The following is a 19,425-nucleotide window of genomic DNA, read 5'->3' on the forward strand; positions in this document are numbered from 1 at the left end:
GCGGCCCAGAGGTTGAGGGCCCCTGTTCTAGTCCAACCCCCTGCGCCAGCAGGAAAAAATAGAAACAATCAAGCAGGCTTATGTAGGAAACAGCCACGCCACTTCTAGGCGCCATGTGGCGCCCGGCAACCCAGTGCCAAGGCTTTTGTCTGAAATGATATCTCTGCTTTCCTGCCGGAATGAGGGCTTGAATTTGAAGACTTCCGAGGTTCCTTCCAACTTGGGTTATTCCGTGATTCCGAAGGTAACAACGGGGTGAGACACACACACACACACCCAAATCCCCCCATCTTTCCTCCCCCCCAAGTCTCAGGACCCTTTCTAAATAATTCAGCTCCCCCCCAACCCACCCCGGTCTTTCTTTCGGCAGCGTGTGCCAAGCGGGAGAGTTGCAGTGCGGCAGCCAAGATTGCCAAGGTAAGTGTCCGGGAAAATGCTGCTTCAGCTAGACTGTGCCTGGCCAGGGAGAACCCTTCTGTAGCACATTGGTCAAAACCACGCGGAGTAGTCTTGCACACCCCGGCGGGAACCGGGGTAAGGCTGCCATGCAGGTGTGCGATCCGCTCGCTGCTCCTCAGAGTTAAGGGTCCGGGATGGGAAGCAAAGGAGGGGGTGGGTCCCCTTTCTCTCCGGGGGGCCAAGCACCCCCTCCTTCCTCTTTTTCCCGCTCAGGCCTGCTTCCGCTGAGCGACTGGTCACCCTGGACGGCCTGCTCCGACTGCTTGCCGGTGGCGGCCCTCCCTGCCCTGCTGGAGCAGACCGAGGTCTCGTGGCTTTCTCCGCCGGTCCAGGTCTCCGTGCAGCATCGCTACCGGCTCTGCCTCGATCCGCAGACTGGCCAGCCCTGGAGGCTTCCGGATGGTGTTTGCACCGCCAAGCTGGACCAGCGACGACTCTGTCTGGACGAGACCGGGGCTTGTCAAGGTAACCCGAGATTCCGGATCTGTCAGGAGGCTGGGATTGCTACCCCACCCCACCCCCAGTGCTTGTGGCTCAGCCTTATGGGTCTCTTACAGATTTCTGCCTGTGGAGCGAGTGGGGGGCCTGGAGCCCCTGCCGGGCACCGTGCAGTGGGGACTTTCGGCTGCGCCGACGGGTGGCTCAACACCCCAATGCAGAGCTGCACTGCAAGGGACTACGATACCAGTCGGAGACTTGCAACCTGGCCCCTTGTCCAGGTAATGAATCCGGTGTGTGTGTGTGTGTGTGTGTGTGTGTGTGTGTGTGTGTGTCCCAGGGCTGATTTCCTTGCCCGGTTTTGAGCTGCCAGACAGAGAGAGAGAAAGAGAAAGAGAGAGAGAGAGAGAGAGACAGAGACAGAGAGACAGAGACAGAGACAGAGACAGAGAGAGAGAGAAAGACACAGAGAGAGAGAAAAAGAGAGAGAGAAAGGGAGGAAGAGACAAAGAAAGAGAGAAAGAGAAGGAAAGAGAGAGAAAGGGCAAAAGAGAAAGAGAGGGAGAGAGCAAAAAAGAGAGAGAGGGAGAGAAAGAGAAAGAGAAAAAGTGAGAGAGAAAGAGAGAAAAAGAGAGAGAAAGGGAGAAAGAGAAAGAGGGGAAAGAAAGAAAAAGAGAAGGAAAGAGAGAGAGAAAGAGAGAGAGATAGAATGAGTGAGAGATGGATAGAATGAGAGAGAGAAAGAGGGAGAAAGGGCAAAAGAGAAAGGGTAAAAGACAGAGAAAGAAAGAAAGAGAAAGAGAGAGAGAGAAAGAGAGAGAAAGAAAGAAGGAAAGAGCAAAAAAGGGCGAAAGAGAGAGAGAAAGAGAAAGAGAGAAGGAAAGAGAGGAAAAAAAAGAGAAAGAGAGAGAATGACAGAGAGAAAGGGATAGAATGAGAGACAGAAAGGGCAAAAGAAGGAAGGGCAAAAGAGAGAGAGAGAAAGAAAGAGAAAGAGAAGGAAAGAGCGAAAAAGGGTGAAAGAGAAAGAGAGAAAGGGAGAGAGAGAGAGAGAGAGAGAGAGAGAGAGAGAGAGAGAGAGAGAGAGAGAGAGAACCTGCACACCCACGGCAATATTTTCCTATCAACTCCTTCAGGGGTTATTAACCCTTGTCGCGGTGGACTTCCCAAACCAGTCAACGCCAGTAGCTCTTCCTGGTGGTCTCCCATCCGAGTGCCAATCGGCCTTCCGATCTTCGAGCCAGTCCCGGACGGACCCCCCGCAACCTTTACGACTAATCAAGACCAGCCAGTTGGCCTGTCAGACACACACACACACACACACACACCCCGCCCCAACAACGTTGGCCAGCTCCGACTCCGATTTGACTCGCACAGCCCCCCCCCCCGCCTAGTAAACCCATGTGGCTGTGCCGTTCTTTCTCAGCTCCGCAGTCGCCCACAGAGGACGAAGCGGAGGGGAGGGAGGAGGGAAAAAAAACCATAGTTCAGCCCATCTGGAGAGGATAACCCGGTTAGAGAGCCGAGAATTCGGCAACAGGGCAGAGGTCGGAAGACCACGGTGGGAGCCCAGCAAATGACTCTACCCAGCCCACCCCGCAACCCGGTGTCCTTCTCTCTCTCTTTCCCTCTCCCCCGGCAGGAGAGACGTGCGAGGACCGGGGCAAGGTGTATGATGCAAATTGTGCCAACGGCTGCCCGCGATCCTGCCTGGATTTCTGGGAACACGTCGAGTGTCTGCAGGGGCTGTGCCGAGAAGGTAACACAAAACACACCAACAGACACACGTATACAGACACACACACACACACACACACACACATGCACAATTCTCCCCGGCCTCAGCCAGCACTGCAACCTTGGTGTAGGTCCCAGCTCCTGCAGCCTGGACAGACTGGAGAGCCGTTTCTCAGGATGGCGCAGTCAGTCAATCAATCAATCCATCCATCAATCAATCAATCAGAATAGAGTTGGAAAGGACCTCAGAGGTCATCTAGTCCAACCCTCCTACTTGAGCAGGAGACTCTACATACACGTCCTGCCTGAGCAGGGGGCTAGACTAGATGACCTCCCAGGTCCCTTCCATAAGTCTGTCCTTCTGTGATTCTGGAAGGGTCTCTTGCTCGAGCAGGGGGCTGGACTAGATGACCTCCGAGTTCCCTTCCATAACTCTGTCCTTCTGTGATTCTGGAAGGGTCTCCTGCCTGAGAAGGGGGCTGGACTAGATGACCTCCGAGTTCCCTTCCATAACTCTGTCCTTCTATGATTCTGGAAGGGTCTCCTGCCTGAGAAGGGGGCTGGACTAGATGACCTCCGAGGTCCCTTCCATAACTCTGTCCCATCTATGATCCTGTCAGGGTCTCCTGCCTGAGCAGGGGGCTGGACTAGATGACCTCCGAGGTCCCTTCCATAACTCTGTCCCATCTATGATCCTGTCAGGGTCTCCTGCCTGAGCAGGGGGCTGGACTAGATGACCTCCCGGGTCCCTTCCATAACTCTGTCCTTCTGTGATTCTGTCAGTTTCTCCTGCCTGAGCCGGGGGCTGGACTAGATGACCTCCGAGGTCCCTTCCAACGCTGTAGTCCTCCACTTACAGCTTATTGACCATTTAAAGTTACCCTGGGGGTAAAAAGGAGGGAGGGAAAGGGACTTGTGAGTGTTTCTCACACTTACGACCGTCGCACCAACCCCGTGGTCACGTGGTCAAAATGCAGAAGCTTGGCAACTGACTTGTACTTACGACAGTCATCCGGTCCCCGGGATCACGGTGATCCCCTTTGGCGTCCTTTGGCCCAGCAAAGTCAATGTGGTGTTAGCTACCCCCTCTATGTTGCTTTATATGCATTTTCCTTTACTCTTCACTAATATATTCTTATATATTCTTATTTTTATTCATAACAACAACAACAACAACAACAATAATGTTGGAAGGGACCTTGGAGGTCATCTAGTCCAACCCCCTGCTCAGGCAGGAAACCCTATCCCGTTTCAGACAAATGGCTGTCCAGTTTAATCATAATCATCATCATCATCATCATCATCATAAATAATAAAGTTGGAAGGGACCTTGGAGGTCATCTAGTCCAACCCCCTGCTCAGGCAGGAAACCCGATCCCATTTCAGACAAATGGCTCTCCAGATTATTATTATTATTATTATTATTATTATTATTATTATTATTATTATTATTATTATTATTATTATTATTATTACTACTATTATTACTATTATTATCATTATTATTAGTAATAGTAATAGTAATAGTAATAGTAATAAAGTTGGAAGGGACCTTGGAGGTCATCTAGTCCGACGCCCTGCTCAGGCAGGAAACCCTATCCCATTTCAGACAAATGGCTGTCCAGTTTAATCATAATCATCATCATCATCATCATCATCATAAATAATAAAACTGGAAGGGACCTTGGAGGTCATCTAGTCCGACCCCCTGCTCAGGGAGGAAACCCTATCCCGTCTCAGACAAATGGCTGTCCAGTTTAATCATAATCATCATCATCATCATCATCATAAATAATAAAGTTGGAAGGGACCTTGGAGGTCATCTAGTCCGACCCCCTGCTCAGGCAGGAAACCCTATCCCGTCTCAGACAAATGGCTGTCCAGTTTAATCATAATCATCATCATCATCATCATCATCATAAATAATAAAGTTGGAAGGGACCTTGGAGGTCATCTAGTCCGACCCCCTGCTCAGGCAGGAAACCCTATCCCGTTTCAGACAAATGGCTGTCCAGTTTAATCATCATCATCATCATCATCATCATCATCATAAATAATAAAGTTGGAAGGGACCTTGGAGGTCATCTAGTCCGACCCCCTGCTCAGGCAGGAAACCCGATCCCATTTCAGACAAATGGCTCTCCAGATGATTATTATTATTATTATTATTATTATTATTATTATTATTATTATTATTATTATTATTATTATTACTATTATTACTATTATTACTATTATTATCATTATTATTAGTAATAGTAATAGTAATAGTAATAGTAATAGTAATAGTAATAAAGTTGGAAGGGACCTTGGAGGTCATCTAGTCCGACGCCCTGCTCAGGCAGGAAACCCTATCCCATTTCAGACAAATGGCTGTCCAGTTTAATCATAATCATCATCATCATCATCATCATCATAAATAATAAAGTTGGAAGGGACCTTGGAGGTCATCTAGTCCGACCCCCTGCTCAGGCAGGAAACCCTATCCTGTTTCAGACAAATGGCTGTCCAGTTTAATCATAATCATCATCATCATCATCATCATAAATAATAAAGTTGGAAGGGACCTTGGAGGTCATCTAGTCCGACCCCCTGCTCAGGCAGGAAACCCTATCCCGTTTCAGACAAATGGCTGTCCAGTTTAATCATAATCATCATCATCATCATCATCATCATCATCATCATAAATAATAAAGTTGGAAGGGACCTTGGAGGTCATCTAGTCCGACCCCCTGCTCAGGGAGGAAACCCTATCCCGTTTCAGACAAATGGCTGTCCAGTTTAATAATAATATTAATAATAATCATAAATAATAAAGTTGGAAGGGACCTTGGAGGTCATCTAGTCCGACCCCCTGCTCAGGCAGGAAACCCTATCCTGTTTCAGACAAATGGCTGTCCAGTTTAATAATATTATTAATAATAATCATAAATAATAAAGTTGGAAGGGACCTTGGAGGTCATCTAGTCCGACCCCCTGCTACCAATATATATATATATGTATTCCCCCCGATTCTTCCTTTCCCTCAGTATTCTTTATTTAACCTCACTTTCTTTTAGAATCGCTTCCAGCTTCCTTCGCCGCCTTATCTTTCTCCCCGGAATTTCTCTCCCATCTTTAGCCATTTCCCTCATGGCATTCGATCCAACCACTTTAATTTAATATCCGATCGAAGATCCTTTCATTGGACGAGGCTCTTTATCTCGTTCTTGCGGTCTTTTCCCCCTGTCCAATCTATCAATATTGGCCGGAGAAGGGGCGAGAAGGAGAATTGGAGAAGTACAAAACGGATGCGTTGGGTTTGTGTAACGGCGCACAAAAGACACGGCAACGTGGCGTAGAGGGAAACAGTAACAGAATAGCAGAATAACAATAAACAATAACAGTAGCAGAACAGAAGAATAATAGAATAGCAGAATAACAGAATAGCAGAATAACAGAATAGCAGAATAACAGAATAGCAGAATAACAATAACAGCAACAGAATAACAGTAGCAGAATAACAGAATAAATAGAATAGCAGAATAACAATATAACAATAACAGTAGCAGAACAGCAGAATAATAGAATAACAGAATAGCAGAATAGCCGAATAAATAGAATAGCAGAATAACAATATAACAATAATAGTAGCAGAACAGCAGAATAACAGAATGGCAGAATAACAGAATAGCAGAAAAATGATTAACAGACTATCAGAACACTAGAATAGCAGAATAACTGAATAGCGGAATACAGAATAAAAGAATAACAATAGCGGAACAACAGACGAGCAGAATAACAATATAACAATCACAGAATAGCAGAACAGCAGAAATAACAGACTAGCAGAATAACAGAATAGCAATGCCTCTCCCCCAACACACAGGATGCCGGTGCGCCGAGGGGCAGCTTTTGCAGGACGGGTCCTGCGTTCCGATTCAGAACTGCCGATGCGGTCTCCCCACGGCGAACAGCAGCTGGGAAGTTTCCCCCGGGCAGTCGGTGGAACTGGATTGCCACAACTGGTGAGTCGGGGGCAGAGGAGTTGGGTGGGGTTGGACTAGATGACCTCCGAGATCCCATCCAGCCCTCGCCCTGGGCTCTGTGTTGTTTTGTGTCTGCAAATGCTCGGCTCACAAAGGAGTAGGGGTGCTTCTGGGGAGCTGACCGGGGAGGGGGGGAGACAAGAGGAGAAAAGAGGCTGTGGCAGCCCCCTCCTCCCCCCTCTAGGTCTACCAGTGCAATAGCTGCCTGCAGGGGTCAAGACTCTAAGAAACCAAGCCAGCCAGGTTCTCAGGAAACAGATTCCCCCTTTGTCTGTCTGCAATGGAAGAGGGTGTCCTTCCTGAGCAGGGGGTTGGACTAGAAGACCTCCAAGGTCCCTTCTGACACTCTGATTCTGTTATTCTGCTATTCTGTTGTTCAGTTATTCCACGGTTCTGCTATCCTGTTGTTCTGTTATTGTTGTTCTGCTGCTGCTGTTGTTCTGTTATTCTGCTATTCTGTTATTATTATGCTGCCATTCTGCTATTCTGTTATTCTGCTGTTCTGCTATTCTGCGACTGTGATATTGTTGTTCTGCTATTCTGTTCTTCTGTTCTTCTTTTATTCTGTATTCTGCTATTCGGTTATTCAGCTATTCTGTTGTTTTGTTATGATTATTCTGCTATTCTATTATTCTGCTATTCTGTTGTTCTGCTATTCTGTTGTTCTACTATTCAGTTATTCTGCTATTTTATTGTTCTGCTATTCTGTTATTCTGCTATTCTATTATTCTGCTGTTCTGCTATTGTGATGGTTATATTGTTATTCTGCTATTCTATCTATTCTGTTATTCTGCTTTCTGTTGTTCAGTATTTTCGCTATTCTGTTATGTTTTTAAACTGCTAGTCTGTTATTCTGCTAGTCTGTTATTCAGTTGTTCTACTGTTCTGCTATTCTGTTACTGTTATTCTGCTATTCTGCTACTCTGTTATTCTGATATTCTGTTATTGTTATTCTGATATTCTGTTATTCTGCTACTCAGTTATTCTGCTATTCTGTAATTCTGTTATTCTGCTATTCTGCTACTGATATTGTTATATTGTTATTCTGCTATTCTATTTATTCTGCTATTCTGTTATTCTACTATTCAGTTATTCTGCTATTTGGTTATTCTTTTATTCTACTATTCTGTTGTTCTGCTACTGATATTGTTATTCTGCTATTCTATTTATTCTGCTATTCTGTTATTCTACTCTTCTGTTATTCTGCTATTACTGTTACTGTTATTCTTATTCTGATATTCTGTTATTCTATTATTCTGCTATTCTGTTCTGATATTCTGCTATTCAGTTATTCTGCTATTCTATTATTCTGCTATTCTGTTGTTCTGCTATTCAGTTATTCTGCTATTCTATTGTTCTGCTATTCTGCTATTGTATTATTCTGCTATTCTGTTATTCTATTATTCTGCTGTTCTGCTACAGTTATTGTTATATTGTTATTCTGCTATTCTATCTCTTTTGTTATTCTGCTATTCTGTTGTTCAGTTTTTTTGCTATTCTGTTATTCTTTTAATCTGCTAGTCTGTTATTCTGCTAGTCTGTTATTCAGTTGTTCTACTGTTCTGCTATTCTGTTACTGTTATTCTGTTATTCTGCTACTCTGTTACTGTTACTGTTGTTCTGATATTTTGTTATTCTGCTACTCAGTTATTCTGCTATTCTGTAATTCTGTCATTCTGCTGTTCTGCTACTGTTATTGTTATATTGTTATTCTGCTGTTCTATTTATTCTGCTATCCTGTTATTCTGCTATTCATTTATTCTACACTTCTGCTGTTCTGCTACTGTTATTGTTATATTGTTATTCTGCTATTCTATTTATTCTGCTATCCTGTTATTCTGCAATTCTGTTCTTTTAATCTGCTTGTCTGTTATTCCGTTGTTCTACTCTTTTGCTGTTCTGTTACTGTTATTCTGCTACTCTGTTATTCTGTTACTGTTGTTCGTATTCTGATATTCTTTTTTTCTGCCAGTCTGTTAGTCTGTTCTTGTTATTCTGCTCTTCTGCTCGTCTGCACCGCTGTTATTCCGTCATCCTGTTATTCCACAGTGGCAAATTTGGGGTGCTTAAAAAAAGGGGGGGACAATCCATTTTTGGGAAGAAGGGGAGTGCTCCAGAGCCACACAAATCATTCTTTCTTTTTGTACGCTACAATCCCTGATTAATTGCGTGCGAGGCAGAAGCACCCTGGATTTTCCGGTTGGGGGAATCGAGCCGCCCTCACGGCACGCTCCGTCTTCAGCGCCTGGCTTTTTTTTTGTCCACCCCCCCCCCCAGCACCTGCCAGAACGGCTCCTTCGCCTGCCCGGAGGAGAAGTGTCCGTCTTACGGCGAGTGGTCAGTGTGGAGCCCGTGTTCCGCCACGTGCGGAGGGGGCACGACGCTGAGGCATCGGCCCTGCCACGAGAGTCTGCACGGAGTGCCTTGTGAAGCCGAATCCATGGAAGAAGGCGCACACTGTAACTCCCAGCCCTGTCCAGGTAACTCCCAGCCCTGTCCCCCCACCCCACCCCAGCTACTACTCCCCATGCGGAATGCCCCAAAAGCACCCCATTCAGGGGGAAGGTTGGTTAGTCCCCAACTTACGACGGCTCGTTTAGCGGCCGTTCAAAGGCGCTGAAAAAAAGAAGGAACTCGCAAATGGTGTAACACACTTAACGACCGTTCTCGCATTTCCCACAATCGGCACGCTCAGAATCCGGACGCTTGGCCACCGACTCATATTTAGGATGGTTGCAGTGCCCGTGTGCCCGTGTGTGCGTGTGTGTGTGTGTGTGTGTGTGTGTGTGAAGTGACCAACAAACTCCATCTGGAAAGCTGGATTCACTTAACGTCCGTGCGGCTAACTTAGGAACAGCGGGGATTTGCTGAGCCATCTGTGGCAAGGAAGGTAGTAAGAGAGGGGGGAAAACCTCGCTGGACAAGCTGTCTCGCTTAGCGACAAAATTGTCGGGCTCAGTTGTGGTCATAAAGTCGAGGAATGCACCTGATTTGAATTTTTTTAGTCAGATAATAATAATAACAAGAAGAGGAAGAGGAAGAAGAAGAACGAAAAAGAAAGGCGAAGGAGAAGGAGAAGAAAAAAGATAGAAAAAGAGGACGGGGAGGAGGAAGAGGAGGAGGGGGAGGGGGAGGGGGAGGAGGAGGAGGAGGAAGAAGAAGAAGAAGAAGAAGAAGAAGAAGAAGAAGAAGAAGGAGGAGGAGGAGGAGGAGGAGGAGGAGGAGAAGGAGAAGAAGAAGAAGAAGAAGAAGAAGAAGAAGAAGAAGAAGGAGGAGGAGGAGGAGGAGGAGGAGGAGAAGGAGAAGAAGAAGAAGAAGAAGAAGAAGAAGAAGAAGAAGAAGAAGAAGAAGAAGAAGAAGAAGAAGAAGAAGAAGAAGAAGAAGTTGGAAGGGACCTTAGAGGTCATCTAGTCCAACCCCTTGCTCAGGCAAACATTCCGAAGGAAAGCAAAAAAAAAAAAAAAATCCCCAGCTGGGCTATTGTGGTATAGTCCTCACCCCACATTTTGGAAGGCAACCCACACCCCCAAAATAGGGGGACAGTGTTGCCTTTTGGGGAGCTGGCCTTTCCCAACCCATAACACAGGCAGTCCTCAACGTACGACCAGGGCGGAACCCGGCACCTCCGTCGCTAAGTGAGACACGTGCGCTAAGGGAGTTCTGCCCCCTTTGGTGACCTTCCCGGCCGCCCCCTCCCCCCTGCCGCTAAGTGAATCCTCACTGTTGTCAAGTGGAGTTCGTCGCCAAAAAGGGGACGCCGCGAGCGTCGTAACTCGCGAGTCAAACGGTCCAGCCTCCGAATTGTGGACAGCTGCGATGGCCGTTCAGTGCGAAAAGGCATCCTTGTGTTCTGAACCAGCCTGCTACCGGCCTTGCAGAAAGGCAACCCCTGAATAAACAGTAGAGACTGGAGAGCGTCTGAGGCTGGAAAGCGTCTGCCAAGATTTATTTCACAAACAACAGAACAAGAAACAAAACACTGGAACTTGAATCCTCAAACGGAACGGTTGCTTTCAGCAACCAGCCCTTCCCCAAACACTCCTTTTATTTAGAGTTCAGGGCGTGGCCTCCCTGTGCCTCCTTCCGAGGAGTCCCACAGCCTTTCTCTGCTTGTTCCTGCTTGACTGCCTCCTGCGTCGGGCGTCCTTGAACAGGGCCAGCTGTGGGTCATCATCATCCGCACTCTCGGGCTCACGCAGCTGAGAAGAGGGCCCTGGCTGGGGGCTCTGCGAAGCCTCCAAGCCATCATCAGCAAGTTCGTCTTCAACACCCTCCTCCTCCCCCTCATCTGAGTCATTCGAGACATCCGAGCCGGCTGCCGGACCCACAGGCTGGCCCTGAATCACAACACTATCCCGCACCGCAGGGCCCTTCCCCCGGGGCTGCCGATCCGGATGCGGTCGGGATGGGAATTGTTCGTGAAAAGCAGTCACCAACGCAGGGGCATGAACGGCGGTAGCGTCTTCCCATGTGAAGTCCTCCGGCCCGTACCCTTTCCACTTGATCAGGTACTGGAAACGACCTTTCAACCAACGGGAATCCCTGATGCTGGCGACCTCGTACTCGGGGGTGCTGCCTCCATCACGAGGTCCTGATGGGGGAGGTTCCGCTTGGCGGAGTGGACAAGCCGGTTGTTCGGGGACCAACAGGGACCTATGGAAGACTGGGTGCACGCGCAGGGAACGTGGCAGAGTTAAACGATAGGCGACCGGATTGATGACAGCCTCGACTGGGAACGGTCCAAGGTAACGGTGGTCCAGCTTCCTCGCCGGCCGTGTGGATGGTAGGTTCCTGGTGGACAGCCAGACCCAATCCCCCACCGATAGTGGAGGCGTATCCCGTCTCGACCGATCGGCAAACCTCTTGTAGTCGGCCTTGGCTTTCTCCAGCTGCCGTCGCACCAACCGATGGATCGCCTGTAACTCCGCCATGAAGTTGTTCACTGCCGGCTCCGGTGAGTCCACGGGAGAAAGGGGGAAAAACCGGGGGTGATAACCCACATTGGCCAAGAACGGTGTCATCTGCGTGGAGGTGTGCTGCGAGTTGTTAAAGGCAAACTCGGCTATGGCCAGATAGTCCACCCAATTGTCCTGCTGTAGGTTAACGTAGCAGCGCAGATACTGCTCCAGGATACCGATGACCTTCTCGGTACCCCCGTCAGTTTGAGGATGATGCGCGGACGAGAGGCAAACCTTAATGTCCAACGCACGCATCAACTCCTGCCAGAAGCGGGCTGTAAACTGGGCCCCCCTATCGGAGACGACTCTATCGGGGAGGCCGTGCAGCCGAAACACCTGTTGGATGAACATGCGACTAGTGGCGCGAGCTGACGGTAAGCCGCGACAGGGGATGAAGTGCGCCATCTTGGTCAGCATGTCCACCACCACAAACACTGTCGTGAAGCCGGAGGATAGGGGTAAATCCGTCAGAAAGTCCATGGACACAGCCCCCCAGGGTCTCTTGGGTGTTGGCAAAGGCTGCAGTAAACCAGGCGGGGCCCCTGTCGCTGACTTGGCCTGCCTGCATGGGATGCAGGAGGTGACATAAGACTGGACGTCGTGTCGGACTCGGGGCCACCAGAAGGTACGGGAGACCAGGTTCAGACTCTTAAACAGGCCAAAATGCCCCGCTGCTGGGTTATCATGACACTGGCTGAGGACGAGTCCCCTGAATGGCCCTCCCGGAACATAGAGCCGGTCACGATAATACAAGAGTCCATCCGTGACCGTCCAAGGCGAGTCTGGCCCCACCTCCTCCTTCCGCTGAGCCACCCACGCCTCTTGCTGCTGCGCCTCCCGGATCCGAGCCCGTATATCAACCGGCTCCCGCACCGCAGCAAAAGACTCGACGGGGATCACTGTCCTGGGCAGAAGCTTGTCTTCCACTCGGGTATATTCGGGCTTCCTGGACAGAGCATCCGCTCTCTGATTGTGCCCGCTTGGTATGTACCGAACCCGGAAGTCAAACCTCGCAAAGAAAAGGGACCACCGGATCTGGCGTTGGTTCAAATTCCGAGCGGTCTGCAGGCTTTCCAGATTCTTGTGGTCCGTCCGGACCTCGATTTGATGCCGCGCCCCCTCCAGATGATGCCTCCAAGCCTCGAACGCCGCCTTGATGGCCAGCAGCTCCTTCTCCCAGATGGCGACTCTTTCGCTGCTGCAGCCGGGCATCGATCCGCAGGCAAAGATGGATCAGCCCATTCAGGTCTGAGGGAATGTCCACACGGGCCAGCTCATCCAACATCTCCTCCGACAATCCATCCTGGAAGGCATCCACGAGCGCAGCCTCGTTCCAGGCGGAATCCTGGCTAAGCAGCCGGAAATCGCTGATATAGGCCTGTAGGGGGCGTTGACCCTGCCTCAGAGCTTTCAGGCGTCGGGTGGCAGTCTGCGTCTTAATTGGGTCCTCGTACATTAAGCGCATATGGTCACAAAACCCCCCAAAGTTATCCAACAAAGGGCTAGGTTGTGCCAGCAGAGGCGTGCCCCAACGAGCTGCATCCCCCGAAAGAAGGCTTAACACGAATCCCACCTTATCCCGGTCAATGGGGAAATCAGCTTCTCTCACGCTGATAAAAAGCTGGCATTGTCCCAGGAAGGCAGGAAACAGTTCTGGATCGCCAGCAAATTTATCTGGCATTGCTATCTGACATTTCCTCCTGGGTGGGGGTGCAGCATGTACCTGAGCTTGCAGTTGAGCCACCTGAGCTGCCAGCAAAGTGAGTTGCTGAGTGAGCTGAGCATTCTCGGCACGTAGCTGCTCCATCTTAGTAGTAAGGGGTGGGAGGCTGAAAGCAAACTGTTCTGAACCAGCCTGCTACCGGCCTTGCAGAAAGGCAACCCCTGAATAAACAGTAGAGACTGGAGAGCGTCTGAGGCTGGAAAGCGTCTGCCAAGATTTATTTCACAAACAACAGAACAAGAAACAAAACACTGGAACTTGAATCCTCAAACGGAAGGGTTGCTTTCAGCAACCAGCCCTTCCCCAAACACTCCTTTTATTTAGAGTTCAGGGCGTGGCCTCCCTGTGCCTCCTTCCGAGGAGTCCCACAGCCTTTCTCTGCTTGTTCCTGCTTGACTGCCTCCTGCGTCGGGCGTCCTTGAACAGGGCCAGCTGTGGGTCATCATCATCCGCACTCTCGGGCTCGCGCAGCTGAGAAGAGGGCCCTGGCTGGGGGCTCTGCGAAGCCTCCAAGCCATCATCAGCAAGTTCGTCTTCAACACCCTCCTCCTCCCCCTCATCTGAGTCATCCGAGACATCCGAGCCGGCTGCCGGACCCACAGGCTGGCCCTGAATCACAACACCTTGGTTTCCGCCCCGCACTCCCGCTTTGAACGGTCGCTCAACGAAACGTTGTAAAGCGAGGACTGACTCCGGGTTCCTGTGGAGCAGGACCTCTCCGGCTTCACCCCTCCCAGGGGGGTTTAGGGTGCAACTCCATTTGGGACGAGAAACCCTCCTCCCCTTCGGAAGAGGCGGGGTCCTTCCGCTCCTGACCCCCAACTTTGGGGGCGATTCCCCCTCCAACCGAAGCAATGAGGGGGGTCACCCTGCTAACCTTCCCTCCCCCCGTCTCCCCACAGCTGGCTGCCTGTTGAGCGACTGGACGGTCTGGAGCCCCTGCAGCGCCAGTTGCGGCGGCGGGGTGTCCGAGAGGCGCCGCGGGCCGCTCTCCCCTCCGGGAGACCCCTGCCCATCCCCACTCCTGCAGCACCGGCTCTGCCACACGCAGAATTGCACGCCAGGTGAGCCCCTTGCGCCCGGTCGGGAAACGGAGCTGGCTTTGATATACCCAAGCCGGGAAACGGTTGGTGAAAAGGGCGATCGGGGTGATGGGGTTAGAGCAGAGCTGGGTATTTTCACATACACACACACACACACACACACACATCCATCACGTGTGGCCCTGGGGCGTGAGGTCGTTTGCGAATTAGAAATGCATTTAAATCGGTAACAAGGTGCAGGAGAAGAAGCCGAGTCCCGATCCGTCTCGGCACAGTCCCTTTTCCCTTCTGCGGCAGACCGGCGCCCTCATGTGGCCGCCCTGAGGAAAATTCATTGAACACTCCTCAGTGTTAGAGGGTCAAGGTTAGGGGTTTAGGGGTAAGAAGAAAAGTAAGGTTAGGGAGATACGGTTAGGGGTGAGGGGGGCTAGGGTTAGGGTTACGGGGTCACGGTTGAAGTAAGGTTAGGGGATTAAAAAATTAGGGGTGGGGGGGTTAGGATTAGGGGATTAGAGGGGTAGGAGCTGAGGGTTGAAGGGAAGGTAGGAGTGAGTTTAGGAGGTGCGCTCGCTGCGATGTGAGCGCCGCACACCGCCGCACACTAGTGGGAGTAGGGGCTGCGTGATTGCGGGAATGTGCGCTCACCGTGACGTGAGCACCTGCACGATGCCGCGACGCTAGTGGGAGTGGCGGGTGCGTGAGTGGGGGGAATGTGCGCTCTCCACGATGTGAGCGCCGCACGACGACGCGACGCTAGTGGGAGTGGCGGGTGCGTGAGTGGGGGGAATGTGCGCTCTCCACGATGTGAGCGCCGCACAATGCCGCGACACTAGTGGGAGTGGCGGGTGCATGATTGTGGGAATGTGCGCTCGCCATGATATGAGCACCTGCACAATGCCGCGACGCTACTAGGAGTGGCGGGTGCGCGAGTGAGGGGAATGTGCGCTCACTGTGATGTGAGCGCTGCCCGACGCCGCGACGCTAGTGGGAGTTGCGGGTGCACGAGTGAGGGGAATGTGTGCTCTCCACGATGTGAGTGCCACACGACGCTGCTACACTAGTGGGAGTAGGGGGTGCGCGAGTATGGGAAATGTGCACTCGCCGCGACGTAAACACCAGCACGATGCCGCAACACTAGTGGGAGTAGGGGGTGCGTGAGTAGGGGGAATGTGCACTTGCCGCGACGTGAGTGCTGTACAATGCCACGACACTAGTGGGTGTGGGGGGTGCGTGAATGGGAGGAATGTGCGCTCGCTGTGACGTGAGCGCCCACACAATGCCGCGACGCTAGTGGGAGTAGGGGCTGCGTGATTGTGGGAATGTGCGCTCACCGTGACGTGAGCACCTGCACGATGCCGCGACGCTAGTGGGAGTGGCAGGTGCGTGAGTGGGGGGAATGTGCTCTCTCCACGATGTGAGTGCCGCACGATGCCGCGACACTAGTGGGAGTGGCGGGTGCATGATTGTGGGAATGTGCGCTCGCCATGATTTGAGCACCTGCACAATGCCGCGACGCTACTAGGAGTGGCGGGTGCGCAAGTGAGGGGAATGTGCGCTCACTGTGATGTGACTGCTGCCCAACACCGCGACGCTAGTGGGAGTTGCGGGTGCATGAGTGAGGGGAATGTGTGCTCTCCACGATGTGAGTGCCACACGACGCTGCTACACTAGTGGGAGTAGGGGGTGCGCGAGTATGGGAAATGTGCACTCGCCGCGACGTAAACACCCGCACGATGCCGCAACGCTAGTGGGAGTAGGGGGTGCGTGAGTAGGGGGAATGTGCGCTTGTCGCGACGTGAGTGCTGTACAATGCCACGACACTAGTGGGTGTGGGGGGTGCGTGAATGGGAGGAATGTGCGCTCGCTGCGACGTGAGCGCCCGCACAACGCCGCAATGCTAGTGGAAGTAGGGGGTGCATGAGTAGGGGGAGTGTGCGCGCACCGCGAGATGAGCACCACACGCCACGACGCTAGTGGGAATGGGTGGTGCACGATTGGGAGGAATGTGCACTCGCCGTGATGCGAGTGCCTGCACGACCCCGTGATGTCAGTGAGAGTGGGGTGCTAGTGAGGACACGCGCATGCACTGACCGGCCACTCACATGGCACAGTGGCCAACAACCCACAGCCCAGGATTGGGCCACGGAATACAGGTTGGGAACCCCCGATTCAGGGGATTATGGTTAGGGGGTTAGAGGTTTCGGAGTTTAAAGTTATGGGGATGGTCTAAGGAGTTATGGTTAGAAGAGTAGGGGTTTATGGTTGGAGGGGGCGTCTTCCCAGCTATCAGCAACTGGGGACAGTCTCTCTACCCACCCACTGCCCTTCCTTCCCAGAATGCCCTGGGACTCAAGTCTACCACGACTGTGCCAACACCTGCCCGCACACCTGCTCGGACCTGCGCCCGGAAACTCAGTGTCTGCAAGAGGAATGCCAGCCCGGCTGCATCTGCCCACCTGGCCAGGTAAGGGTCTTGGTCCCCACCAAGCCCCACCCACCCCCAAAGGGCCCCGCCCCTCTTTAGCTACAGCGGACTTGTCTCCACCTTAGCCACCTGAAGTGGTCGGGACTTCAACTCCCAGAATTCTTCAGCTAGCAATGCAGGCTGCAGAACTCTGGGAGTTGCAGTCCAGACCTGTTAAAGTGACCCAGGTGGAGAAACATTGCTCAACTGGAGGATTCTGGGAATTGAAGTCCAGGCCTCTTAAAGTTAGTCAGGTTGAAAAACATTGCTCAACTGGGGAATTCTGGGAGTTGAAGTCCAGGCCTCTTAAATTGGTCCAGCTTAAGAAACATTGCTCAACGGTGGAATTCTGGGAGTTGAAGTCCAGGCCTCTTAAAGTTACTCAGGTTGAAAAACATTGCTCAACTGGGGAATTCTGGGAGTTGAAGTCCAGGCCTCTTAAAGTTACTCAGGTTGAAAAACATTGCTCAGGGGGGGAATTCTGGGAGTTGAGACCCAGGTTGGGAAATGTTCAACTGGGGGATTCTGGGAGTTGTAGTCCAGACTACTTAAAGTGGGCCAGGTTGAAAAACATTGCTCAACTGTGGAATTCTGGGAGTTGAAGTCCAGGCCTCTTAAACCGGCCCAGCTTGAGAAACATTGCTCAACTGTGGAATTCTGGGAGTTGAAGTCTAGGCCTCTTAAAGTTGCTCAGGTTGAAAACCGTTGCGCCATTGGGGAATTCTGGGAGTTGAGACCCAGGTTGGGAAACGTTCAACTGGGGGATTCTGGGAGTTGTAGTCCAGACTACTTAAAGTGGGCCAGGTTGAAAAACATTGCTTAACTGTGGAATTCTGGGAGTTGAAGTCCAGGCCTCTTAAACCGGCCCAGCTTGAGAAACATTGCTCAACTGTGGAATTCTGGGAGTTGAAGTCTAGGCCTCTTAAAGTTGCTCAGGTTGAAAACCGTTGCGCCATTGGGGAATTCTGGGAGTTGAGACCCAGGTTGGGAAACGTTCAACTGGGGGATTCTGGGAGTTGTAGTCAAGACTACTTAAAGTGGGCCAGGTTGAAAAACATTGCTCAACTGTGGAATTCTGGAAGTTGAAGCCCAGGCCTCTTAAAGAGACCCAGATTGGGTAAAGTTCAACTGAGGGATTCTGGGAGTTGTAGTCCAGACCCCTGCAAGTGGCCCAGGTTGAGAAACACCGGTCTGCTATCCCACAGGTACTGCAGGATGGGCTGTGTGTTCCCCCAGAAGAGTGCCGCTGCGTGATTGGCCAGGTGCCCGCCTCGCCCTGGGCTGCCAACTTATCCGAGGCTGAGCGCGCCCAGGAACATGCGCCGGGGAGTACTTTCCAACACGAATGCAACAGCTGGTGAGTGCTCAGAGGGCCCCCATTGGATGACCAGGGAGAAGAGGGGAAGGGAGTCGTTTTGTCCCATTTTACGACCTTTCCTGCCACCGTCGTTAAGCGAGTCACCCGGTCATTAATCGATTCAACCAGTCGTTAAGGGAATCTGGCTTCCCACCCATGCCTTGGCTTGTTGGAAGGTCGCCAAAGGGGATGGCGTGATCCCCCACCCCACCCACCCCTGGAACACTGCGACCGTCATAAACGCGAGTCGGTTGCCGAGCGTCTTGAATTCGGATCCTGCGACTACGGGGATGTGTCGACGGTCGTATGAGCGTGACAAAGGGTCCCTGGCTGACTGGAGGAGGCTGGGAGTCGAAGTCCAGACCTTTCCCCAGTGCCCGAGGCCGAGAAACGTCACTCAACTTCGCTCGCTGGGGGAATTCTGGGATGTCGTCAAGGGGCCCGCGTTTTTAACGTGGAACGGTCGCTAAAGGGACTGCTGTAACTTGAGGACTGCCTCGGTTCTCGTTTTGCCGCAACCCCGTGAGGGAGGTTAGGCTAAAAAAAAAACAAAAACAAAAAAACACCAAGATGCCTCCTTCATGAGGACCAGAACCCTGCGGTGACGGGCTCTTCTCTTCTTTTTTGGCCCCGCAGCGTCTGCCGGAGGGGGGTCTTCGCCTGCACCCAGGAGATCTGTGATGGTAAGAGGGGGAGCTGGAGGGGCTTCGAGTGCGGCCTCTGGGCGCGTGCAGAGAGCACGGCCCCCCGCAAGCTGCCGGCCTCCGTCTCGAGGATGGCAACTCCAGGATAGCTCTGTTTAGGGAAGGTCTCTGCCCACTTTGGGACTGTCCGCATGCCCTCCAGGTGCCCCTGTGCCCGGGCACTACCGCAGTGGCAGCGGGCACCGCGTGGTGGCAGCCTGCTGGGAGTGTGAGGAGGGAGGCCCTATGTACTCTCTGAGTAAACAGCTAGGAGCAGACCCGGAGCGGTTGAGTCACTCGGTCCAAGGAAAACCAATAGTTGTTTTGGGGGATGTGATGATGATGATGATGATGATGATGATGATGATGATGATGACGACGATCCTATTTACCGCTCGGTGTATCTCCCCATCCATCCATCTCTCTACCTCTCTGTGTCCATCTCTCTCTCTCCATTCATCTATCCATCTCTTTATCATCTATCTATCATCTCTCTCTGTCTGCTTATATTTGTCCATTCATTCATTCATCCATC

The 19,425-nt window shown here is 51.5% G+C and overlaps 1 protein-coding gene across 1 annotated transcript in view; it reads left to right on the plus strand.

Moving 5' to 3' along the window:
- The window catches only part of LOC310650484 (SCO-spondin-like), a gene marked incomplete at its 5' end in the record, with an annotated part of 163,300 nt that overhangs the window by 130,699 nt on the left and 13,176 nt on the right, over window positions 1–19,425 (plus strand). The window contains 10 exons of the mRNA XM_083380033.1: window positions 509–534; window positions 673–924; window positions 1,017–1,178; window positions 2,540–2,656; window positions 6,503–6,641; window positions 8,940–9,142; window positions 14,246–14,407; window positions 16,723–16,850; window positions 18,056–18,207; window positions 18,844–18,890. Coding sequence (XP_083236159.1) covers window positions 509–534; window positions 673–924; window positions 1,017–1,178; window positions 2,540–2,656; window positions 6,503–6,641; window positions 8,940–9,142; window positions 14,246–14,407; window positions 16,723–16,850; window positions 18,056–18,207; window positions 18,844–18,890 — 1,388 coding nt within the window. The remainder of the gene's footprint in view (window positions 1–508; window positions 535–672; window positions 925–1,016; window positions 1,179–2,539; window positions 2,657–6,502; window positions 6,642–8,939; window positions 9,143–14,245; window positions 14,408–16,722; window positions 16,851–18,055; window positions 18,208–18,843; window positions 18,891–19,425) is intronic.

This window comes from Vipera ursinii (genome assembly GCF_947247035.1).
Source record: "Vipera ursinii genome assembly, contig: SUPER_Z_unloc_1, whole genome shotgun sequence".
NCBI classification, from domain to species: Eukaryota; Metazoa; Chordata; class Lepidosauria; order Squamata; family Viperidae; genus Vipera; species Vipera ursinii.